The sequence below is a fragment of the Phaenicophaeus curvirostris genome, chromosome 1 (genome assembly GCF_032191515.1).
Source record: "Phaenicophaeus curvirostris isolate KB17595 chromosome 1, BPBGC_Pcur_1.0, whole genome shotgun sequence".
Classification (NCBI taxonomy): Eukaryota; Metazoa; Chordata; class Aves; order Cuculiformes; family Cuculidae; genus Phaenicophaeus; species Phaenicophaeus curvirostris.
This window is the reverse complement of record NC_091392.1, coordinates 115,667,393-115,693,703: the sequence shown is the minus strand read 5'-3', so window position 1 is coordinate 115,693,703 and position 26,311 is coordinate 115,667,393. Positions and strand designations below refer to the sequence as shown.

The 26,311-nt window shown below is 38.4% G+C and overlaps 2 protein-coding genes across 2 annotated transcripts in view; one reads left to right on the top strand and one right to left on the bottom strand.

The window, feature by feature from the left end:
- SH3BGR (SH3 domain binding glutamate rich protein) overlaps window positions 1-26,311 on the bottom strand; it is a 614,594-nt gene that overhangs the window by 311,089 nt on the left and 277,194 nt on the right. The window lies entirely within an intron of this gene.
- The window catches only part of DSCAM (DS cell adhesion molecule), a 456,923-nt gene that overhangs the window by 362,920 nt on the left and 67,692 nt on the right, over window positions 1-26,311 (top strand). Inside the window, exons 16-20 of the mRNA XM_069872134.1 lie at window positions 232-302; window positions 7,092-7,332; window positions 9,023-9,169; window positions 11,066-11,221; window positions 20,633-20,766. Of these exons, the coding sequence (XP_069728235.1) occupies window positions 232-302; window positions 7,092-7,332; window positions 9,023-9,169; window positions 11,066-11,221; window positions 20,633-20,766 (749 nt within the window). The remainder of the gene's footprint in view (window positions 1-231; window positions 303-7,091; window positions 7,333-9,022; window positions 9,170-11,065; window positions 11,222-20,632; window positions 20,767-26,311) is intronic.

Sequence of the window (26,311 nt, the reverse complement as noted above, 5' to 3'; positions counted from 1 at the left end):
TTGCTATGTTTTGTTGTGTGTTGTATTTCACTGTTGGGCAGAGATGACACCTGAATAAGGAAGATACGAGGCTCTGGTTTTGTTTGATTTTGTTTCGCTTTTCCACACAACATTGTCTCAGTCCAAATCTATGTGATCCCAATGTGTTAAATTGGTGACATACCATGTAAAGTGATTAATTCTGTGTGCTGTAAGGGCGAGTTTTGATCCATTTCTCTTCTCTCTTTGCAGCTCCTGATGGTCCACCTCAGGATGTCCAGCTTGAGCCTATATCTTCACAAAGCATTAGGGTCACCTGGAAGGTAAATACATGCAGCCAAGAACATGGACTCTGATGGTATTTTGGTATATTCAAAGAGGTTCCCTGGGAGTATCATAAAAACTGTGGATCAGTTATTTTATTTAGGGGACCTTGCAGATACGTTTGCTGACAAATCTTATATTGAACAGTAAGACTGGTGAATTAAGCAAGGAAAGAGCCTTCCATTGAAGAGTAGTAGCAGCAGCTGCTTGCCTGTACTGATGACAATAACATTTCATACTTCCTTCTGATTTCAGAGATAAGGCTATGTGCAATCACAGAAATTCACTGTGGTGTGGGGCAAAATTTCCCCAAACCATTGGATCCAATAGGAGTTTTTTCCTGTTGCAATGGACTTTGGGACAAAGCCTTAATAAGGGCATGTCTGCACAGGAAGAGTAATATGGTGTTTCAGTATAGTCCATGAGAATTGATGAAACAGGACAACTGATATAAAAATATCAACAGTTGATATTATTTAAAAATCTGGCTTGTCTTGTGACTCAATTACATTTTTCTATATTTTGCCAAGTGTTTTGAGAACCACAGAATGTTTTAAACACTTTTAATATGATATCAGAGGTACTTAAACAGTGTTTCAAATCTTTTTGTGCTATATACTGCTTGTACATTTTGGCAGACAGAATAAAGTTGTCTAATTACAGTAGTGTAATCTCAATATGAATGGCAGTTTCCAAATTGTATTGATAATTTCATATATTTAAGATTCTGAAATATGTAGTATTAAATGCTCTAGTAGGATGGTGGCATAATAGTCAATTTCTGTAGTGACATCAGTTACTCCTGCAAATGTGAATGATTTATATTTTGTCCCATGATATGGACTCTGTCCAGAAAGTCAGGATAGTAACAATGAGCTGCTGCTTATTAACCATATAAATAACTGTAGGCTACTTATTTGTTTATTTTATCCCTGCACTAAATAACGAACACAATCCTGTGTTAATTTTGAGTTTGTTCCTGAAAAGATAGGTTTCTGCAATGCACAATCTCTGTGCAGTGCAAGTGGACTGCAGATGTCCAGCTAGTACAGAGGAACATCAGCTGTCAAGATTTTCTAAGTAGTTCAATAGTACTTTAAAAATAGTGCATTAAAAGTTATATTTCTATGAGATATTCAGTATTAAGCTTCAAAAGCAGTAGTCTTTATGCACAGGTCATGAGTATAGCACCAACTCTTGGATCTCATCCATATTTTAAATTTATATCAGTGTTTTGGGTTTTTTTCATCAAGTGGTTTCCAAAAACAAAAGGCATGTGGTCACTGGTCATAGGCTTACCTGGTGGCTGATGTGAAACACAACAATGTACTAATAAAAGGCATACATGAAGCATAAATTTAAATGCAGCACACAGTTAGAGTAAAGAAGGCAGCTATTGAAGCAATGCAGAGTGTACAGTGACTCTCAACAACTGAAATAAATGATTAATTAGTTGTTTCTTTTTAAAGCACTAAAGAAGTGTAGCTGCCATTGGATCTAGTCAACTATAACCTCCAAGCCTCTGTGCATAAATGTGTTTTTATGGATGTATGGGTAGACAGATTGAAAGGCTTTGCTCCCTTTTTAAAAGCTTACTTTGGGGGATATTTTCAAAAGTAACAAGAGAAGATAGGCACCATTGGTGCATTGCTGGAGTTTGTAGCTGCCATTTGTGATTCTGAAGATTTGCCGTTAAATTTTATGGATGTGGATGTGTGCAGACAGCTACAAGACAAACAAAATTCCCACACATACATTTCAATAACATTGTCTAAAATGTGGTTTATTTTATACTTTCTGGACACTGCAAGTGCAACTTGGTGTCCTGATTGCTAGATATTGTCTGGGGAGTAGAAGCATATCAAATGAGCAGCTAGCGTTGTATTCTCAAGGTCATGTTTGGAATTTGATTTGTGAATACTTGATGATCAGTATCTAATATAAAAATCAAAGTATCTAATATAAAAATATAAAAAAAAAAAATCAAAGAAACAATCTATCTATTGCATGTATACACCCTTGCGTAGGCAAGTTTTGGGAGTTGAGTGTAGAGATGAATTTCCACTATTGGAAAGAGCTTAAGATGTGAGATACCTGTGATTTGGAAATGTCTGCTTGTGCATGCAGCATATCTCCAGAATAGGAAAGGTGAGTCCGTCCTCCCACAACTCTGTACCATCTTGTGATCCTGGTGCCACACACTGTGTAGATGCTGGCTAGATATTTGGAGTTTGCTGTGGACTGCACTGCAAGACTGCACACCTAGTCTCTAATGAATAACCAGCCTCCTGTGAACCTTCAAGATATTATTCCTATAGACACAGTCTCTGATAAATCTGTTAAAGGTTTAATTTATTGACCAGGAGTGTCTGTGGTCAAGTAGTATGAGAGGCACTACAGCAATGTCCTCTAGCAAAGTGCTAGGAAGACGTGGCTGGCTCTAGCCAGCAATAGCATATGGCCCCATCATGACACAAGACCCCATGACATGCTGTTTAGCAAGCAGCAGAAACTCTGGAAGTCTCCCTGTGAAAGAATAGGCAGCAAAAGGCACCACTGGTACTTCATTGAATTTATGCTCATTGTGATCTTTGTGCTGTCAAATCCCCTTGTGCTCAGCTTGAAAACTCTTTGCCTTGATTTGCAGTCATTGCTTTATCTGCTCGTAGGTTAGCTCATCTGATGGGTGCTATTTTTCTCTGTGGTGCTAGACATAGTTGAAACCTAATTGTTTTCCTTGACTTGAAGCTCTTTTGCAGACAAAAGTAAAGTCACTGAGCTGCCTTCCTGAAAAGTTAGTGCTTGTGTAGTCCTACCTTTACTAGAAGAATTATTTCCTAAATGACAGTTTGTAACAGCTGGTTAAGAAGTCCCCCTAATGAAGAAATCCCAGAGCAGGGGTGAGCCATTTACTTCCCTTGATTTATTGCAGTTCTTTCCTGGCCAGAGCAGTTTTAGTCCATTACTCAAAAAGGTTCTTTAAGGTTGTCCCATAGACATATTATAGTTCAGTCCCATGCTGAATCCTGACTTTTTGGTAGGTTCCTACAATGCATGGCTGTGCAGAATTCACTCATTTCATTATGCACTACAAAGAACGTAAGAATAAATACATACCCCATGAGACCAACCCTATATTGTCATAGAGGCAAAATGGGAAGAAATTAAACTCAGTAATAACACGGTCATTTTTTATTTTTGAGGTATGGACCTTTTTCCATGAAAATCTATGATGACACTTGACAAAAGGGATTGTATTGAGAGCCATAGTTATATGTAAAGTTGTCATATCTCACTTAAATACAGGCAGCGTCAATAACAGCAAAAGGAGCAGAGAATAACACATCAACTATCTTCAACTTGTATTAGGTTACATTTCAACAACTTGCTACAGTCATTAATCTTCCTTTATAATTTCTCTTAGACCGCTTTTAGAAAATCCTAGTTAAGTAAAATTTTATAGGCCCATGATCTATTCAATCCCATTTCTACATGTCCACATAGAACACTGGGTTTCATATTGAATTTTTAAATAATACCCAACACTCTTGGGGAGTTTAAATGGCAGAGAGAGAATGGGAATTAAACAGGAATTCTCATTTAGAAAAGAGCATGAAAATATTCTTTTTTTTTCTCTTGTAGTACTTTATTCATGTAGTAAATTAACTCATTAAAATTAGGCATGGGAAGTATTCCTTCTCTTTTTGCATATACACATGCATACTACTATAAAATGTCTTACTTCACGAAAGTCCTTGATACCATATTGCACAAGTATGTAATTTTATGAGATAAGCAGTAAGATCATGGACTGCGACTTACTTTTTAATAATGTAAGTACAGATTACAGACAAGGTTAATGATATTTTTCCCCATGAACACTTAGTCAGGGACAAATGTTGCTTCAACGTGTCTGTATGCAAGGAGTCATATATATCAAATACGATTTATTTTGCAAGAAGTCAACCCAAAATGAAAAATTTAGATACTAACAAGAAACGTTTTAAGTTTTGTGGAGCAGTAAATTTCAGTGCTTTGTTCTGAAGTGACTGAGCTTTGTTTATAGTGTATAATGTTTCAAAGTGGAGAAAAAAGTAATACGTTGATATTTTATTTAAAGAAAAAATTCCCTTGACCTATAACAATTCTAAAGATATTTCATGAGAAATGAAAAATTTGATATTTTTTTCCAGTTCAAAATGAGAAAGTATATAATCGCAGAATTCTGAGTGAAGGGGCTATTCTGGCTATAGTCCTGCTTTGAGAACATTTCAGTCTATAATGCATGATTCAGTGTTATCATTACATTCATCTGGTTTACAGTATTTGTATTCTAATATATGTGCTATATGCTTCCATAATCTATTATGAACAAGGTGTATGCTGTACATGGCAGTAGACAGTGTTTGTGATTTTGGTGCGTGATGTGTGTTTGTGGCAACAACTTTTGTTCAAAAGCCATTCGTGGTAACTCATGGGAATGTTCCAGTCACAGCCTTTAGCTAGGAGATGCATTAGATCTTCAGACGCGTAACAGTGCACCTTAATATTTGAGATAAGAAATCTGCACACAGACCACTGAGGATTTCTCAAGCTGCAATGGGATCCAATACTGATGGAGAGAGGTGACGTTGAGGCATGATTAAACTGGTCCTTCCACACTAATACATATTTAGAAAAGAGACAGTAACCTACAATGTTATCTGAAGGCAGTCCTCCCTGTAATAAGTTGTTTGAGTTGTCTGTTACTTTGTCCAAACTGTTTGTCCATTTGTCAATTTGAAATGTTTAGATTGTTAGTTCAGTCTTTTTGCCACTTATCATCTACAATGCGTATAAAAGTGTATAAGCCATGGCAAGTAACAGAATTTTACATACTTAAACTAATAAAACAATTGACCACTGAAATATTTAATTATTATATGTGCTAAAGTTATTTTATTCTTGAATTGAATGAAACAGCGTCATCATATGAAGATATTTAAATCGCAAACAAAAAAAAACCCCAATCTGACCTTAGTTTCTACCCCACAGTTCAGCTTAAAAAAAATATCTTTTGCAGTCATTTAAAGATTGCAAAGCCATGGAGTTGTTCAGAATAGGTAACTCATTTGCAAACAAACTGTTTTAATTACAAAGACCTACATGTTTCTAAAGAAGTTGGTTGGCTTTTTTTTTTTACAGTAAAACACAGAAATATTCAAACAGGGAACAACTATACTCTTAGATTTCAAAGACACTATTCTAATGCCTGCCCTGTGCTTCACAAGGCGCTCAGGACCAGAATCACTTAATTGAGTCATCTACATCTGAATGGACAGCACCACAGCTGGAAAAGATTTTATTGGTATCAGAGGAACTGAAGTAGTACAGTGGAAATTATATCCTTGCTTCAAGTTTTGTTGCTGTTTGTGAAGGCAGGAATAAGCAAAAAAATAAAGCATCTTAAGAGATAATTTAATCAGTCAGATCCATCCAGTGATACATTTTATACACAGAAAGAGCGCTGCTTTTTCGCAGAGCAATGATTTGTTGGCAGTGGATGAAAGGCAAATCTCATGCTGGTTTTATTAGCTTTAGTGAGACTTTAGTCCAGTGGATTATAAACTCACCGAAACAGACAGATCCTGTGGCAGAAAAGAGTATTCTTCTTGAGAATGTGTTCCTCAGTAGATTTCATGGGATGTAGTAACAACAGAAATTGCTGCCTCTGCTGGTTTAATTCATTGCCAATAAACAGCATCACAAAGTCCTCTTTTATGGGTCAGTGGAGGAGATGAGCTTGTGGGCATCTGGTGGGAATTTGAAAGAGGTTTGGAGGATTTGAAAAAGCTATTTTTCCATGGATTAAAAACTGTGCCTTAAAATGTTTATACCTCATTTGCGTAGAAAATCAAACAGGAACATTACCACATATTGAAATTAGACCTGCACTTTTTAAATGGAATTTTAATAGGTATTTCTGTCAATTACTATTGACAGAAATTATTATTATGTCAATTATTATTGACAGAAATTAGGCTTTCTTCCTAACTTCTAGTTCTAATCTGTTCTACATTTGATATTGCAGAGTACAGAAATTATTTCCACTAGTCAGGTAGGAGGAATCTTGCATTGTGACTGAGAAATACAGTCCATAATTATGGCCAACCACTTTGTACTGTCCATATTCTTGAATGCCAGATATTGTACACCTTGTTTTAGCAGCTATTCAGTATGCAAATCCCTGCTTTCCAATTCATTATTGCCTTCAGCACTCATTATCTAATCATCTTGGCACACTACACACGGAATGAACAGAAGCATTTTTCAAAGCACAGTGTAAAATTTTCCTAACGCACCTAGCTGAATTTGTCTGACTGCCTTCAACAGATCCATAAATGCCTTACTGAAGATCTAGCAAGTGAGTGGTAGGGGATTCTGGCAAAAACACAATTAGTATTAAAGGGTAGGCCTGTAATGCAAGTATATCCTTATCAACTCACCTTTGATTCACCAAATAAGAGAACAAAACATTTTAAATTCAAATTATAACCCAAGAATATCTCCTCATCAGAGAAATCCTTATCTTTCTTTTAGCATGGGAATGCACAGATTAGAACAAGCACTACCTGAAAATTATACATCATAGTAAAAATTTACTATTTCATGTGCAGGGAGTGTTACCTAGAAATAGATTTGCATTTGGTAGGAATAAAAGTTGATTTTGTGTGTATTTCAAAAATTGTAAATGGAACACCTGGACTTTGGAGATGTACTTAATGTGTAATTTTTCATTTTCTCTTTAGGCTCCAAAGAAGCACCTGCAAAATGGCATTATTCGTGGATACCAGATAGGTTATCGGGAGTACAGTGCAGGGGGTAATTTCCAGTTCAACATCATCAGTATTGATACCACCGGGGACAGTGAAGTTTATACACTGAATAACCTCAAAAAATTCACCCAGTATGGCATGGTAGTCCAGGCTTGTAACCGGGCTGGAATAGGACCTTCTTCTCAGGAAATCATCACCACTACTCTTGAGGATGGTAGGTCTAATTCAGGAGCTATCCTGGGATATACCATTGTTTATTTCTTTTTATCCTGTTATGTTTATTGCTCGATTACTGGATATTATAGTAAGGATAACAGATCAGACTTTACAGTTGTTTGATACCTTAGATGGCTGGATGGAAAGAGAGTGGTTAATGAGAATTTACAGTTGTCATTGCTAGAAATGCAGAATCATCCAGGTAGATAAATATAACTCTACTAATGTAATGTGCCCTGATGTGGACGATACTAAGACCTTAGCTTTAATTAAGAAGCCTATTGCTCTTGTGTTCACCTATTTGAGAATTTTGTGATCTCATCATAGCTTCATAATTGTATCATCATAGATTTGTGATGCTAAGAAGCTCAAGTCTGAAAGGTGAAATGAGACTATTGATTTTGTTGACTTTCTTTTGTTTTCAAATGAATCTGCTGTGAAACCTAGAGCTCTTGTATTATACAAACCCTTATCTTGTCAACATAAAGAGAAATGTGATTTTTTTTTTCTAGGATATCCAGACTAATGAGAGAAAAGTCATTATTATTTCAGACAACATTCAAGCTTTCTGATCCGAGGAACAATTTAGATTTTTTTTTTTTTCAAACCACATTGAAAGCACTTCTCAAACAATGAGAGGGAGTCCTCTAGTGGAAAAAGAGAATACTTCCTTATCCAAAAAGAAGCCAAATATTTTAGAGTATAGAAGCAAATAATAGTCCAAAAGAGTAGTGTCGGTCGGATTTTCAGCTACCGTAAATTATTATCAGTGCACTGAGATCGGTGCCAGTGAGGAATCTGGCTTTTTACATGGGGAAGTCAAAGAGCACACATCTAAAATTCTCTAGAGCAACAGATACTGCGTCATATGCTTCATGGAAGGCTGATGTTTTTCATTTACTTTAAATGCTTCTAAGCCTAGACAAATCACCACAGGACCACAGAAGTATGCGTATATTTTTTATTATAATAAATATACATATATTTCTGTATAAAAATATACATGTGTATATTTTTTATTATAATAAACAATGCGGTTTTTCTTCAGAATCCACCATGCTCACTTTTTCTGGCAACTTTCTTATTTTGGTCATTACCCATTTTTGGGTCCCCCTCAGCATTAAAGATATCATGAGCTCCAAAAGCAATGCCCGATATGAATACTTCTGTATTTCTTTGACCCTAAGTGGCCAACAGAAAATGCCTTAGATTTGACTGACTTTTTTCAGTTTTTCTAAAAGCTGGTGAAAATATTTAGGAACATTTTTTTCAATACTTTTGAAAGAAGTGTCTGCTTTCCACTCCAGCAATTTTAGAGGGACATTAAAATTGTCTAGAAAGATGGCAATGTGGCTTCAAACTTTAAAAAAATATATTAAATTCCTTACAGAATATTCTATATATTTCAGCACTAGGACACATTTCTCTGTCAAAACAAGTGACAAAAAAAACTATTAAAAGACTGATCAGCAAGTGGGGAAGCAGTACATCAAAAGTCATTCCAGGGAAAACAGCTACATTTGCAGAAACATGGTCTGTAGCAACAATAAAAGTTTTGCATTATTAGCAGCGTGCAACTGCTAATTAGATAACTGGTGGTGGGATGGTAATGAAAATTGAAAGCGTAGGCTAAGGATAAATACTGAGTTGTATTCATTGAGTTAAAAATTATGAATACTTTATTCCAGTGCCCAGTTGCCCTCCAGGGAATGTGCAAGCCACTGCCACATCACCAGAAACCATCTCTATTTCTTGGTCGACATTGGCAAAAGAAACACTGAATGGGATTCTGCAAGGATTCAGAGTTATCTACTGGGCCAATCTCTTGGATGGAGGTGAGGGAAATCAAGCTATTACTGGGTAACAACCATATATGGCCTTTATGTAATCTACTTTCTGCTGTGAAGGCATTGTACTTCCTTTTCTCTTTGGTGTAGAGAAAGTTTCATCTCCCTGTGAAGGAAGCCATTTTCTGTAGAGCTTTAACAGAGTGGCATACATGCCAAAGCTGCCTGGAGAGGCCCTCAGGGAAGCCTTCCATTGTAGGTTTGCAACACTCCGTGGACCTGCCATAGTACTCAAAATGACCTGAGCAAATTTCATTTTGGTTACAGTGTTCATCAGGTTTCTTATATAAAGAGTAATGATCCTAACCTAGAATATACCTGCCCGGTCTGATATTTTTTTTAAGTTGGTTGACTGTTTGCTTAGCTTGTTGCTTACTTAGGAGGTTATTGCTGACTTTTTGACAGGACATATTTTATCTCCATACCTGAGGGCAAAAGAAGGTAACATTTTTGGAAACTGGCTTGTTATTTTCATTCCAGCCTCTTTTGCTTTATGTATGTTTTGTATTCTTAGCATAACTCCTAGGGAATTATGAAATCATGGAAAGGTTTTGGTTGAAAGGGACCTTAAACATCTTCTAGTTCCACACCCCTGCCATGGGCAGGAACACTTCCCACTTGATCAGGGCTCTCAAAGCCCCATCCAACCTGGCCTTGAACACCTCCAGGGAAATAGACTTCTGAGCAGAGAATGAGTGAAATGATCAGAGGAGAAGTGAAGTACCTTAATAGTCTACGATGTGTCACATGATAATTTTATGTATGGGCCTTTCCTGTAAGTTAAATATTAGTAGGTTTGAGATGCACATGCCTTTATTCCTGTTTGTCCTGCTGAATTTCACAGCTGTAAGGCAATGAGCTATCTCCCATCTTTTGATTTCAACCATCAGGATCATCGTTCACTGTAATATGCAATTATCTTGCAAATCCTGACCTCTGTTACTCCGGCAAGGGGCAACTGGAGTAGAAATGTAACCCAGAGGCCCATTGTTATTGCTGGTAGTGCTAGAGTCAAAAATATTTGGAAATAAACCACCGATTTCTTCTTGCACTTAAAAGTGAAGATAAAAACATTTGAGAAGCATATATAAAAATGTAGACATGACAGTCATAAAACTAAATGTTTTCAGTAATGCCTACAATTTTTGAATCAGATGTGAATATTATCAGTGCACATCTAAGCTCCTATGGTATGTCCTACAACATGATGAAAAAAAGATGATGTTCATACAGTGCTTAATACTGGATTTTCTTCATTTGTTCAGCTTTATTTTCTGCCATAAATATGTTCTTTTTTTTTTTGCCATATGAGTTGTATTTCTTAGCTTGCTGAGAAAAAGAATCATATGAAGTACATCATCTTTCTGCAAGTAAATCTGATTTTATTGTGTTTAAATCTGTTGTTAGCTGGTATTACTGCCATCAAGTGCTTTGCAGTAGCACTTGCTACATATTTTAAAATAAAGGGGCCTTTTTTTTGTTTTGTTTTCCTTATGAGAAATGGTCTTTCTCAAAACCAGAAAATCATTTTGAAAATAACTGACTTTCTCATTTTTGCTTTAGGGAATGTTTTGCAATAATCTCTTCTTGATATTTATTCTTTATGAAAAATTTTATTACTTGCAGAAATTTTCAATTCTCTCCCCTGTATTAAAAAAAAATGCCAAAAAAAAGTTTGAAGATGAAAACTGGGCCTGCTTCGAATGGTAAGAAGTCGAGGAACAAAGGAATTTATTTTATTTTATTATAATTCATTGCTGTTTTATAACAATGAAGCATTACTTCTCCGGTACACTTTTTAATCCCCAGAATTTCCACAGTATGTATCAGTAGCTGGGAAAAGATTGAACTTGGCAATAACTCAATTTCTTTTTTATTCTATAGAGTTAGGGGAGATAAAGAATGTCACTACTACACAGCCATCCCTAGAACTTGATGGCCTGGAAAAATACACCAACTACAGCATTCAAGTGTTGGCTTTTACGCGAGCTGGAGATGGAGTGAGAAGTGAACAAATTTTCACCCGCACTAAAGAAGATGGTAAGGACTAAAACATTTTCCATTTGCATTTCCACGAAATGTTTTTATGTCTTAGGCTTCCAAAATAGTGCAAATATTGTACACAAACTTACAGAGTGAAATTTCTATCTGGAGGTCTTGAGTTACAAGAACATGGAAAGGAGTAGTTATCCAAAGCTTTGAGAACAATCTTATTGTTTCCGAGACTCTAGAATCAGGTGAGCCAGAAGTTTGTATATAACACTAATAATCGGAGCAAGTTTGTCGTCTTTTTTTTTTTTTAAATCTCAATACTTTGGCATCTTATTTGAAAATTTTGGGAGGGTTTGAGTTAATTCTTTAAAAATGTTTTAAACTGGGAAAAGAAGAAGAGAATATTCTAGCATGATCTTATATAACTTATATACTTCTAAGTAGATTTTTTTTAGTGTATTAAAAAAAAAATCCTAAACACCTCTTGTCTCAGAAGCAAAATGATGAACAAAAATCTCTTTCCTTGTTTCATAGACTAAAGAATGGAAAATATAAGCTGAAAGTCTAAGAAACTTTTAATCACACACAGGCACACGCACGCATGAGATTTCCTAATAACTTTCTTGTAACTTTAGCCATGGAAATCACTTCAGGTTGCCTCAGTAGGATGCCACATACTGATCTATTTCTCAAGGACTAGAATATCAGATTCAGGGGAAGTTTTGCCCCTAAGATGTTTAATGCCTTGCAAACCTCATGAGATGTACAAATACATCTTTAGATCCCTAAACATTTTTGAAAGTCTTGATAAAGAATTTTTTGGCAGAAATAGAAAAGCATACAGCCCTACCAATAAAATTACCTCAATAATGTTTTCTTCGTAAATTGTCCTGTGAGTTATACAATGTTTTTTCAAGGAAATCAGTAAATGGATTTTTTTTTATCAGTTATCCAATTTACTGAACCTTTATGAATATATGGATATATTTGACATTCTTTTTTTTTGTAATGAGATTTACTAAAGCGCCATGAGAGTAGATTCAGTAGATTGACTCACTTGATGAACGTTTGGTTGGGTTTTGCCAATAAAAAAGTGACTTGATAAATGTTTGGGGGGTTTTTTCTAGTGAAATATTAAGGCACTCATTCTAAAATTTACATACATTGTAAGGTCGCCTTGCCTCAGCTGTAGTTGTAACTAGGGGATGCAGCATAAATGAAAATTTCACTTCTAAAATTTTCTCTTACATTATCAAATGCCGTATTTGTTCCTAGTTCTGTTTTCATGGGTTTAATACTCTCCATTATTTTTGATAAAATTTGAATTAACAGCAAAAAAAAAGTAAGCAAATGTCTTATAGCTCAGAAATGTGAGGAAATGCAGGCATATAGCAACATTGATTAGTAAGTTCTACTTCCTGGACTTGCTGAATGTAGGTATCACTGAAATCCTGCATCAGCTTGCAATAATGGCTTTATTTCAAACTGTTCAAGGTACCACAGCTAGTCTGAAACAGCCAAGGACAATTTGGTCAGCTATAGACTTGTGTGTCTTAAACATTGAATGTTAGGTCATTCTAATCCCACCCTGAAGACCGTTATTAACTACTTTGGAGCACCTAAGTTCTCTCAGATGCTTTTAAGACAATGAGTGCTTGGAGGTAGATGGTTTTATTTAAAAGAGAGATCTGAAAAATAAGAGAACTGTAAGACCACCTGCTGCATTTTCAAGTTACCTTCTGTCAAGTAGATCCCAGAATAGTAACCTTTCCCTGAATATTCTCTGAACACAAACACTGTAACCTCAGAACCTTCAAACTGGGACTTAAGCCACCAGCAGACATGGGGATTGTGCCATACCGCTCCAGGAGCGCAGGGACAGGCTGGTCTTGGGGAGATAGAGTTCATGTCAGAGCAGCTATAATGACAAGCTAAAATGTGTTTGCTGGTCTGTGTACTGAGGAACTTTGCAGCCTGCTGCCTTACATGTGGCCAGCCAGCTCAATGTTAGAGGACAATAAATAATTAATAAATAAATTAATTAATAAATAAATAATTTCTTCCAAAAATCCCCAAAAAGCCAACCTGTAGAGACAGACCGTGGCTCCTGGGAAAGCACTTCATGGCACATATGCTGTAGAAGTTATAACAGCTGTTTGGGAATGCCATGCACTGGTTTCTGTTGAGTTAGAAATTTGATGGGAGCTGCAAGCTACCAAAACTTACCAGGGTGCAGACAGTATCCTGTCTCTGCATGAGGTTCCTTCAGCTTTTGGAATAGATCAGATGGCAGAAGTGGTGCCAGCAGTACCTCTGTCTTATACCGAGGACAACAAAAACATGATTTCCTGAAAGGTTGCTGACACCTTACCAAGACCATTCTCCTGCTCTAAAGTGGGTCAGACATCTCAGCAATGGCTCTCCAGAATTTACAGTGATAGGGACTCCATAGCCTCCATTTGGTATCCTGTATCAGTTAAGGATCCACCATAAAGTTGACTTCTAAGAAAGATAGTGACAATTTTTTTTTATTAGGGCCTGTTCAATAGGACAAGGTGTAATGGTTTTAAGCTAAAACCAGATAGGTTTACATTAGATACAAGAAAGACATCTTTTTTATAATAATGTTGGTGAAACACTGGAACGGGTTGCCCAGAGAGATGGCAGATGCCCCATCCCTGGAAACATTCAAGGTCAGATTGGATGGGGCTTTGAGCAACCCTATCTAGCTGATGATGTCCCTGCCTTATTGCAGGAGAGTTGGACTAGATGACCTTTAAAGATCCCTTGCTATGAAAGCTATTCAATAATAATATTTTGCTGCAGAGTGTCTTGAATACTTCTCTCTGCACTGCTGCCCAGGGAAGGTGATGGATAGCTTGCTGCTTTTTAACAATATTTCCTATCAGAAAGTTTACTGTGCCCATTGCCCCATCTCCTAACACACACACACACTGGCCCATCTTCTATGTCCTATCTCCAGTTTGCAACAGTTCTGAAATATCAAAAGCCCCATTTTTTTTTCCTGGATGGCTCTTTTCTCTTTCCCTTTCTGAGATCAGACAGGCCCTGAGATGTAGGAAGCACATAGACTCTAACCATGTTTGGCTTCTGTGCAAAGGCTCATCTCTCATCTTTAATCCTCCTGACAGTTCAGCAATAATTCACCCCGAGGCAGAGTGACTAACCTTTTTCAGATGTTTTCTCATGCCTCATAGCAGTTCCACTCATTAAATCTTTTGTCCAGAAAAACTAAACTATAAGGTGTTTCAGAAAATAAAATGATTTCATGTTTTGTTTCAGCTTCACAACTTTTTATTAAAGGCAGTAAAGGTTTAGAATGGAATACATAAAGGGCCATGGTTATATATAAGCCAAAACCAAAGTCCTGGGTGTAAAGTTCCTTAAGGCTGTGCAAGTTAAATGGGAAAAGAGCATTCACATTGCTGAACTATATATATATCTAACAGGTCACTCATTCCTCTGAAAGAACATTTCCTCTGTAATTTTCTAAGGAAAAGGGGCTCCTGTAGAGGATTATTCAGTAGGACTAATTTCAGTGCACCTAAAAGATACTGCTCTAAAGCTAGCTTGAACACTTTCTCAGCATGTGAAATACAAATAATCACAATCTTAACAGAGCTTATATCTATAAAGCTTATATCTCTCCTCTCAGACCTTCTCTAGCTAAAACTATGACACAAGATATTCCACCATCGTCTAATGAAATTGTGTATCTGAGATATTTGTAAGTAGCTCCTAAGGCATCCACATCGTTATTAATATGAGGCCATATCATACCATTAATTTCTCCTCCTTTTTTAATTTCTTTTACATTAGGAGAAACTTTTCTTCGTAAAATCAATGGTGCAGTGTGTTCCACTGCTGCTGTTGAAAGGTAGATCGTGAAGTCCTTCTCTGTTGGTGTTCAGCAGGAGGTATCAGGCCAAAACTTCTCTAGCAGGCTTGAAATCTCCAAAATAAGAGTAAGCCAGGGAGTGAAGTAGTCAACCTGGATGTAATGAGTTAACGTTTTTATTTTCTGTAATGTTTGATACTGATTTTAGACACCAGAGGTCAGACATTGCTGCTGATCAGCTTAGGAAATGGGAGCAGCTCTAGCAAATAACAGGAAATTACCTTTCCTTTCAATGTGATCATATATATGTGGGGTTTTTTCTAGCTTTTTTCCTCCCATTAGCCTTCAGGAAAAGGAACTGCTCTTCTTGAAGTTCCTCCTGTCAGAAAAACAAGCCAAACAGAAATGATCAATTTTTAAGAATTCATTGTGGGTTTGTCCCCTACCCTGCTTTTTACTGAGTGTCTGGCAGAGTTTGCTTCGAAGGTTTCTGTGATGCAGGGGGATACACGTTTCTCTCTCATACTCTTATGCGCAGAAAGCAGTTAGTATATCAGAAAAGACTTTGTTCTGCAGCAGTGCTGTCCTTCCAGCTCTCTTCCACAGAGGTTCAGAGCAAGGGTAAAAGCTGCAGCAAGGGAGCAGCAGGGACCAGCTGCAGGGAAGGAGGAATAACACTAAACCTCTTTGCCAGCACCATTGTAAGACTCTGCCTGAATTCAGAGAGATTTTCCTCCTTTCCTTTCTCTCTCTTGACACCAAGCTTCCTGGTGACTGGCATGAGAGAGATGGAGGTATAGATACTATCTGATAAAGCTCTATATTTATTCTAAAATGAATAAGCATAAATCCAATCAAGAGCATGTTCAGCAGTCTTTGGAGCAGAGCTCTGCTTGGGCTTGTTCAGCTGGTGAGGGTGGCTGTGCAGTTTGTCACCTGAGCACCGTGATAGAAAATTTCCCTTAATAACCCCCTAATAATTTTTTTCCTATTGTCAGAGATCTCCAGTGTTATCTTTTTGACTAAGAAAAAAAAATGTACAGAAAAATAAACGTTCACCTTGCAAAACTGGAAGGATTTGATATAAATTATGTGATTAATATGAGGTCAGTTCAGAGTGAATGAGAGGCAGACCGCACATGTGTAGATATTTTGACTAGCATAGGTCTGGATTGTAGATGGGACATACACATGAACAAAGGTGCTACTGACAGTAGTCAGGAGTTTATTTTATTTGTTTTTTCATAAATGTAGGAGTCAACAAGATAGTCTTGAGTGGTACAGAATTAAAAATCTCCTATGGAGTAGGGTTTACTTCTCAGATATATTGGTGGTATCACTCTTAAATGCACTGCACTCTGTGCATTTGCTTCCCTGCTGTTCAGTACTGTGAAGAGAAATGGTGATAATCTTTCTGCTTATGAAAAAGGGAATGAGAAAGTTCCAGGAGCTCCTCCCCATTATCCAGTGCATCTAAATGCTGTTTCCCAGACTAGTTGTATCAGTATAATTGCTTTCTCTGTGTTAGCATTTCACATGTGCTGTCAAGAATACAAAGTGTTCTTCTCCACAGGAAAGCAGCATGCTATTTTTGTGTCCTTCAAAGTGTTGCTAACTGGAGAATGAGGCCATTTTTTATCTTAAATTTGCCAAATCTGCTACCTGGAAAGTTGGTTTCTCTGTGCTCTGCCCTGGTTTTACTCTGGGTTCTTACCATTATTTTACCCCTGGTGACCATAGAAAAAAAGACACTATGGTATTGTGCACATTTAGTTTGTCTTTGCTGGGATCTGTGGGAATCCATGCACTAAATAATGATCCATGGAGAATTCACTAGAGCAGCCCAGGTCTCCGGATACTGTTATCTCATAATTAGTGAAGCTAGTAAAGCTATGGGACACAATGGCAATGAGAGAAAATTCCATAAGTTAGCATAGCAAGACTGGGGCTTTTCCTTGCCAAGATAAAGGTGGCACTACATTCCCCCACCACAACTTCTTCAGATTCTCAAGGAGCTGAGAGCCACAGATACCTCATTCTTGTGGCTAGCTACCACCTGGCTTGGTGCCCGGCAACCGGCACCAGGACCAGATCCCGAACAGAGCTCACACACATTTACTCACGGACGTGGTTTAGTGGCAGATAGGAATGGTTGGACTCGATGATCTAAGAGGTCTTTTCCAACCTAGTGATTCTAGAATTCTCTGATTCTAATGTTTAGTAACAAATATTTCAGTTAATTCTGAGCTAACTTGTTAGGTCCAGGGGATGAGTTTGAGTAATGACTTTATCCTCTGGACAGAGGGCAGTGGTGGTCTGTAAGGCATCAGATGACAGTCTGTGGATTTCTTGCTAAGAAAATGTAAACACTTCCCCACACACAGTCATTTCCACGTGCACAACCATGCAAACAAATACAAAAAGAGGACTGATAAATGAACATTCAGAATAATTTTAGCACCACTGCAAATACTGTTGCCTGTTTCCAACCCCTCCTTAGAAAAGTTTCAGAAATGTGACTGTATGGTTCCGTGACTCTCTTTCTAGCCCCTTTTTCTGCTGGACTGTATACTAGACAAATTGAGCAGTTCAATGACAAATAATATTTTCACATATGTCCATTGACTGGAAAATGCTCGATGAATTCTGAGTTAATCCCTCAGCAGCTGACAGCCATGACCAATTAGCATCAAAACCTGTCCCTATAGAGCACACCCTAATTTAACGATAAATTACTTTAACCTCATACATCTATTTGCGATGATTTCCAAAAAAACATTGCTAACTGTAAAGGAATCCTCCCGTGGGTTAAGTAATTACCCTGGAGAGCTAGCTTTCACTCTTCAGCAGCAGGAGCAAATAACATTTCTAATGAGCTGGGTATAAATAACAAGTTGAATGCTGTCAAGCACCAATATTTACTCTGTATTGGGTAGATCTGCTAACTGAATTAGCCCCTTTGCAGTGAGGGGTTGGGTTTGCATGCAATTATAATCATGACATATTCACTTGATGCCTTACAAGCTTTCTCAACACACTATAAATAGAAAAGGCACATTTGGAAATGTTGCACTGAGTGGTGCCTATCTGTTACCTTCCTTCTTTTCTTGCATCTTCTGGTAGTACCTGTACAGATATAAAACTGAAGTTTTCCTTATATGTTTTTTACAACCTCAAGTAGTTAGCTGCAAAGCTCGCTCTTAAATGAGGCAGAACCAAGATTAAGGATCCATCTACAAAGATCAGCTTGCTGGACAAGGGTTTTCCCACCTGTATTGCATGATAAACGCTTTTTGTGGAAGTAAAGAAACTTGATCAAGCGTTGGAATGGTAATTTTATTGCAAATTCTAACATTTTTATTGTTTTCTTGAAATCAGACAAAAATGTTAGATTCTGCAAGAACCAGAAGTTCTGCAGAGAAAAGTCCATCAAAATGTTTAATTTTGTCTTTAATACTTTATGTAGTAATTTTCAGTACCACATATCTATTTTAATATCTATATTTTAATAGATATGTGGTACTCCCAGGGCTCAGTGCTGGGTCCAGCCCTGTTCAATGTCTTCATCAATGACCTGGATGAAGGCATCGAGTGCACCCTGAGCAAGTTTGCGGACGACACTAAGCTGGGTGGAAGTGTCGATCTGCTGGAGGGTCGGGAGGCTCTGCAAAGGGATCTGAACAGGCTGGACCGCTGGGCAGAGTCCAATGGCATGAGGTTTAACAAGGCCAAATGCCGGGTCCTGCACTTGGGGCACAACAACCCTGTGCAGTGCTACAGACTAGGAGAAGTCTGTCTAGAAAGCTGCCTGGAGGAGAGGGACCTGGGGGTGTTGGTTGACAGCGACTGAACATGAGCCAGCAGTGTGCCCAGGTGGCCAAGAAGGCCAATGGCATCTTGGCTTGTATCAGAAACAGTGTGACCAGCAGGTCCAGGGAGGTTATCCTCCCTCTGTACTCGGTACTGGTGAGACCGCTCCTTGAATACTGTGTTCAGTTCTGGGCCCCTCACCACAAGAAGGATGTTGAGGCTCTGGAGAGAGTCCAGAGAAGAGCAACAAAGCTGGTGAAAGGGCTGGAGAACAGGCCTTATGAGGAGCGGCTGAGAGAGCTGGGGTTGTTTAGCCTGGAGAAGAGGAGGCTGAGGGGTGACCTCATTGCTCTCTACAACTACCTGAAAGGACGTTGTAGAGAGGAGGGTGCTGGCCTCTTCTCCCAAGTGACAGGGGACAGGACAAGAGGGAATGGCCTCAAGCTCCGACAGGGGAGGTTTAGGCTAGACATTAGGAAAAAATTCTTTACAGAAAGGGTCATTGGGCACTGGAACAGGCTGCCCAGGGAGGTGGTTGAGTCACCTTCCCTGGAGGTGTTTAAGGCACGGGTGGACGAGGTGCTGAGGGATATGGTTTAGTGTTTGGTAGGAACGGTTGGACTCGGTGATCCGGTGGGTCTCTTCCAACCTGGTTATTCTGTGATTCTGTGATTCTGTAATAATTTAACATGAATATTCCCCACATGCAGTATTCAAATATATTTCAAAATAATTATTTTTGCAATTTAAAAAATATTTTAACATAATTTCCTGTTTACAAATGAGGTGTTGTTTGGGTTTTTTTCCAGAAAATTCAAAAACTATTTAAATGTTAATTGTAGAGCTTGTTGTTCTGTTTGAGTATCAGCTTATGTGTAATGCAATATTCTAGCACACAGGAATTTTTTCACAATAGTACAAGATCACTACCAAAGTTGGAGAACATTGTGCAGTGTGATGTGTGTTTGAAAAATAGCATGCTAATGAAATTAAAATCTTTCTCAAAATGCAAGCATGCAAAGAGATCACTTAAGATTATGTACCAAGATTTTAAAATCTTGCAGCTGAACACTGGGTTGTTTTTTTTGAGAGGAGGGTTCTTTTTTTTTTTTCTTTTTTTTTTTTTGGTGATACTTTTTGGTAGCTTATATGGAGAGCTGCTGTAATTACAGAAATAGATATGTGTTCACATATTGCAGTTCCAGACAGAAGTCTGAGCTGCTGAGGGCAAGGCTGGGAGAAAGGAGACTGTGTGGCCAAATGTCTACTCACATGTCATGCCCCTAGCTAGACCTGGGTCACGTCAAGCAGTGATAACTGCATGGGACTACAGTTCATTTGCTCTCTATTCCATTAAATTCACAGCTGTACTGCATGTGTCCATTAAACTGTTCTACAGTAAATAATCATTTGGCATGAGTTTTGTCTTTAAAACTGATGATTTACAATAATGTGGGGTTTGGAAATTTTCACTGGCCACAGCCAATGTATTTTCATGCACAGGGGTTGGGGGTAATAATTTCACTGAAGTGTAATCATCAGAGGCAGCTTCTGCTTCTCGGCCCTCCAAAGCAGACCCTCTACCCTCTTAGGGCTGGGGGCACAGCCCTTCAAACCCTATCCTCTGACATAGGCAGCATGGAGTTTGCTTCCTAACGCAAGATGTCCATCTTGGTCCACAGGGCCACAGACACCAAAGTGGCATGCTCTGCTTTTCCTTTTTGCTTCTCGTTACGTTAGGATGATTGAGTGCCTGCCTTGGGCCACTCTAACACATCTTGTTTTTCCAGTTCCAGGTCCTCCTGCAGGTGTTAAAGCAGCTGCGGCTTCAGCTTCCACTGTTTTTGTGTCCTGGCTCCCTCCCCTCAAGCTGAATGGCATCATTCGGAAATACACTGTCTTCTGCTCACACCCCTACCCCACAGTAAGTCCCACAGGCTGACCACAAAAGGGCAGCACTGACTCATGAGGCTGAAATTTTGTGTCTGCAGGTTTCCAGTGTTTCATGCTTTTCGTGCCACTTCCTTTCCTCCTATCTGGTCTTTTCCCTAAGCAATGGTGAAGGGGGATCCTGATGCTATGGGGTAACTGCGAGTTAGCTTTGTTTTTTTCCCACCTATAAAACTTTCACAGTATTTAAAGCTTACTGCTGATTTACAAGTCATGTCAAAACTCATAATTGAAGTTGTCTTTTTTGTCATAATTGAAGTATCTTTTAAGGCATTTTTTAAATTTACTCAGTGACCTTTTACAGGACTGGCTGCAAGCTATGTAGAGCCTTGTGGTAGCCAGAGGCAGGTATTTATATACCCAGTTGCTGAATACAACTGCTGTTTTCATCTAAGTTTCTACCTTTTTGGCTTGGGTATTCATGTGTGAAGGAGCATAATGACTTATGAACAAATATGTTTGCCGGTGAATAAACTTATTTCTGCCTGGAGCATTTGCCCACTCTAGGTTAACATGTTATTACTTGCTGAAAAGTTGACAAGAGAAAAATAGAATTGAATACCAGGTATCTTTCTCTCTCTTGAGTCACAAAGGAATCTAGCTATCTTTAAATCCAAGGCCAATTGCTCTTTATAAATATCCATGAATATTTATTTTAATATGCATTGAAAAAGTGCTTATTTAGATTTATCAAAGGTTTTGATTTAATTTTTAAGCAGAACTTCCCATCAAAGGTAACATAGGAAGCTGGGAAATGTAATCTTAGTTTAATACACAAAGAAAATACTATTCCAGAAGTAGGAGGAGTTTGACAGAGAAATTTCCAAAAGTGCTTCAGGCTTGTTTTCAAAGCTGAGAGAGGAAGGCCTGGGGGTGTATATGGATGGGACCCCAAAGGTAGATGCAGCCTCACCCAACCCACGCTTCCAGCAAGTGAGCTAATTCTGCAGGTACTCAAAGGGACACAGGGCAAAACACACACTTTTTCATGTCTATGCTTAAACTGATACCTACTATAAGAAGGGCTTATTAGTCACATCCACAACTAAGGGTTGGAGATCTCTGGTTTATTTTATGTTTTGGGACTACTAGCCCCTAACTCATTAATTTAATAACTGTATACATGCAAACCAAACTATCTTGAGCATACTGTTTAAGTGTAAACTAGCTAGGGGTTTTTTCCACTATGGTTTGTACAGTTCTATTGCACGCAGTTGTTTAAATAGGTTGGAGTTTACACAGCTAGCTTTTGCTATTAGGGCTCAGGATCAAGGGCTTCTCTGGGGATTTAGAGAGAACACCAGGTGGTGCTGCCGGCTCTTCCTAGTTATTTGCCAAGCCCAAAGCTGCAATGTTTCTTCCCGAGGCTTTGCTAGCAACAATTTTTTATCCCTTTACATCACCAGGAGAATAAACATTCTTGGCTACGTTTTTTATCTGTATATACAGTTCTGTCATATACAATTTTTTTTAAGTCTGCTTATTGTATGGTTACCTTTTGGAGTACCTCAGTAATGAACAGGGACAAGAATTGCTACTCATTTTGCTAGTGTTGACTTTTTATTGTTGTATTTTTATGGACCTCATTATGGTATTATGCAAGGATATCGTTGTATACCTTAGCCCAAGGTAAAGGCTCTTGAATGTGTTTGTGTTTTCTGTTAATTGTTAATGTGTACATGTATAGTTATCGTATTGTTACCTGTGTGTGTGGAGGGTGTATATATGTGTGTACGTATAATTATATATGTACATACACATATATGAATTTATATGTACAAGATATATCCATAAGGACAGTCCCCGTGCTGCTTCTCCCTAGTGTTATGAAGATCAGCATGAGCTGTGGCTTACAGGTCTTCTGTATCAGTGTGTCAGCCAGTCATCACACTTAGTGGTCAGTTTCCAGAAGCCAGTTTCGACATCTCTAAATAAGTGCAAGAGCTCAGGATGTGCTCCTTCCGCTTTATTGCTAACAAAATGCTTTGTTATCATTTCTCCTTGAAAGGATTGTGAAGTTATTTTGTTCAGAGCTAGCTTTGCAGTGAATAAGTCTGCTGCAGAAGTGCTTTAATGCTAACACTCCTGTGTGGATACAGTTTATATAACCCAAGGAAGTCCCTGTATGACTCATTGTTGGCAGAGAGAAGTAGTTCACAGAGAAAGTAGTCTTAAATTACATTGAGGAGGGGAATAAATAGAAGACCCATGTCTTTATCATCTCTCCTGCCATCATAAGTAGCAAGTGCTGTAGTTGGAACTATAAAAACTTCTTGAAAAGATTTCTTACTTCGGTCAAAGGCGTGGTTGCAAAATAACTTTGCTAAAAGTCTACCATTTAAGCAGAAAGGCAAATTCAGTTTTTAAGCATCAGTGAGGAGAAAGAGAAAAGGACAGTGGTAGAGGTTAACTTACGGGAAGGCTGTATTCTTTGCAGACTGCATTTTACAAGCGCTGTGTGTATGCTGAGATCAAGTCAATACAGTACACCTTAGACACTTAGGCTAACAAGACAGTCCTTTAGACAAGAACACTGCTTTGGTGTTTAAGTCACCAACAGGAAAACAAATTAACTCTGTAGGTTTTCTTGTGCGTGTTTTTACTACAAAGCACAACCTTCATATGACCCTGATGTATTATAAGATCAAGATTTGCTACCTCTTGCATAGTTCAGTTTGCTTTGCAAAGGTAGAAGCTGTTAAAAATTCTGTGGCCCTTGTACAGAAGCATGCAGATATTTCCTTTAACTATTTTGAGTTCCAAGAACAGTATTTGTCTGGATTATTTCAAGCAACAAATATGGTTAATGAGTGAAAAAAACCCGATTCTCCACTGCAGTCTGTTCCCTAGCCAAGATAATGGGCAAGCAGGGCTCCAATGTCATAGTGTTTAATTGTTGTGCCTGTATTATTGTATAGACATTATTAGGCAGCAGTTTCTTTTTTATTCTGAAAAGACAGGAAAAATACAGAAATATGAACTAATAAGTCCTTCATTCTTTAAATATAAGAAACAAAACATACCAGAATATATTCTTAAAATACATGTTATATATACTAATTCATACCCCACACTCCTACAGTTCTTGATCCCTCTTCCTCCCACATCCATGTCCAAGGATGCTGACTTCTCAAGGTCATCTGTAATGGTCCCTCGTTGGCTAGCTTCTTTCGAGGTGTACTTATCCCAAGTGTACTGGCAGGATGCTCTTCATGTTCGTTCTACCCAAGACTCAGGGAAGCAACAGTCAGTATTGTCAGCTTCAGCACAGGCTGCCATCACATCATGTCAGTGTAGGTTTTCCCAATGGTGCCACAGATATTGCACGTGATTTTGTATCCTAGCAAAGAAGCTAGTGTGGTTTGGCTGCTACCTGACTGTGTAGGGGAGCTGCCTTAGGTGGCTGCTCCAACACCCGTTGCCTTGGGTTGTAGATGTATATTGCCAGGGCTTTTAAAAGGGCAACAGAAAATGAAACTTAGGTGATTTCTGAAAAAAAAAAAAAGAAAAGAAAAGAAAAAAACAACTACCACTCACCTCTTGTTGCATTCAGGTCTGTACGCTGTGCAAGGAGGAATCAATGGAATTAGATTAAATAAAATTTAGATGGCAAGAAGTGTCCAGAAAAGGTCATTGTGACACAAAGCATGCAATGGCTAGGTAGCCTGGGAACCTGTAACCTTGGAACAGGCAAGAAGCAATGCAAAAAGAAGCATAATGTGTGCTGAAGGCAGGAGAATGAAAGTTAAGAGGCAGGATTTCCTGGTGTGGGAAGGGCTGAGAAAGTGTTAGGACCGACAGCGAAGGAAGAGAAAGATTGAGAGGTCAGGAAATATAGACCAACTATATCATTTGGGTGTTGACAAACAGTATGACATCACTCATTCAGAAATGCACGTGTTAAAGTCTGGTTTACCTTGTTGATTAGAAAAGTGCAGTCATTATTGTTGTTGCCTCTGGGCTTTTGTTAGGATGATCTCTTAGTCAGTCATTCACTAATAAGAGCAGACATATTGAACAGGCTTATCCTGCTGTTTTTAACAAAGCAGTTCATTAAATTGTGCATCAGTCTTCCAATTTCTCCATGGGAAGCGTGAAGGTTAATGGAAAGAAGTCATGTATGTAGAGGTGCACTATAAAAGGATAATAAACAGAGAGTGCTCTCCTCGGTGGTTTTCCTTTTCAGGAGATTATCAGTTGGTTTTTGTCTTTGTTCCATGCATATTAAGATGTGAAATAAGATGACCTCGACACTGGTCTCTGATTCCCTGATAGTGAAAGCTAAAAGCAGAGCTTATTTGAGCAATTGTGCATAGAAAATTTTCAGCTGTCAAAGACGTAAAATACTGCCAATGGTCTAAATGTCATAGAAGTTTTATTGGAGCCTTTCCTCCATCCAACTTAGGAAATATCTTGGTGGCAATCTAATGTTTTTCTTTTTCTTGGAGAGCTGCACATTATCTCTGCCAGTGTTTGGTTTCAGTTGTTGTGTACATATTTTGGCCAATTGGGTTTCTATTTTTAAACTTCCATAGAATAATAGAAATCAGGTTGGAAGGCTCCTCTGGAGGTCACCGAGTCCAACCCCCTTCTCAATGCAAGTTTATTTACATCAAGCTGCTCAGGAGCATGTCTAGTGAAGTCTTGAACACTTCCATGCACAGAGATCCCAACATTCATCTGGACCTCAGTTCCATTATTTGACCATGGTCTCGTGGTAATTTTCTTCCACTCCCTAATACTCTTCAGGAAGATTCAGAGACATGGAGACCTGAGGACAAAATTTACCAGTGAAAACTGAGACAAAAAAGTCATTGAATGCCATAGCTTCTTCCAAATTCATTTTTTTCTAATCTACATGCATTGGTGTATAGTCATTTGACATGAGTCCTAAACTGAAATGCTGTTACAGGTGAAAAGTCAGATCCTTTTCTGTAACATTATCTCCTAGACACATCTACTTTGCCCCTTTGTACCCTCACTTCTTACTCTCCCCAGTCACACCTAGTTTAAAACCCTTAACACTAGGTTAACAAGCCCCTTTGCAATTATGTTCTTGCTGCACCTTGTCAGATATATCCCATCCGTTCTCAGTATCTGTCATTCTTCGAGGTCCTGCAGGCATAGGAGACAAAGTCCTGACTTCTATACCAACCCCACACATTAATTGACTCACTTCTGCTCAAACCTTCTCCCACATCAGAAGGTTTGAGGAGTTTTTTTCCTGTTGTTAGAACTCACAATTCTCAACCTTCTAATATCCTGACTGCCCCCTTCCACTACCTGTTTGAGCATGTTGTCCTGCTGTCCTTCCTTCTTTGTATAGAGTGACTCACGTTCTTATCACCACATGCAGTCTTGAGCAGATTTGCTGGGCCTCTCTGCATACCTAGTCTGATAACTGATGTGGCAATGACTCTGCCAGTCAGCAGAGCTCTGGCTTCCTCTTCTCCCCAATGTGTCTCTTCATGCAAGGCTATAAGCCCACTCAAGCTTTATCCCTCCAAGCACACAGCACT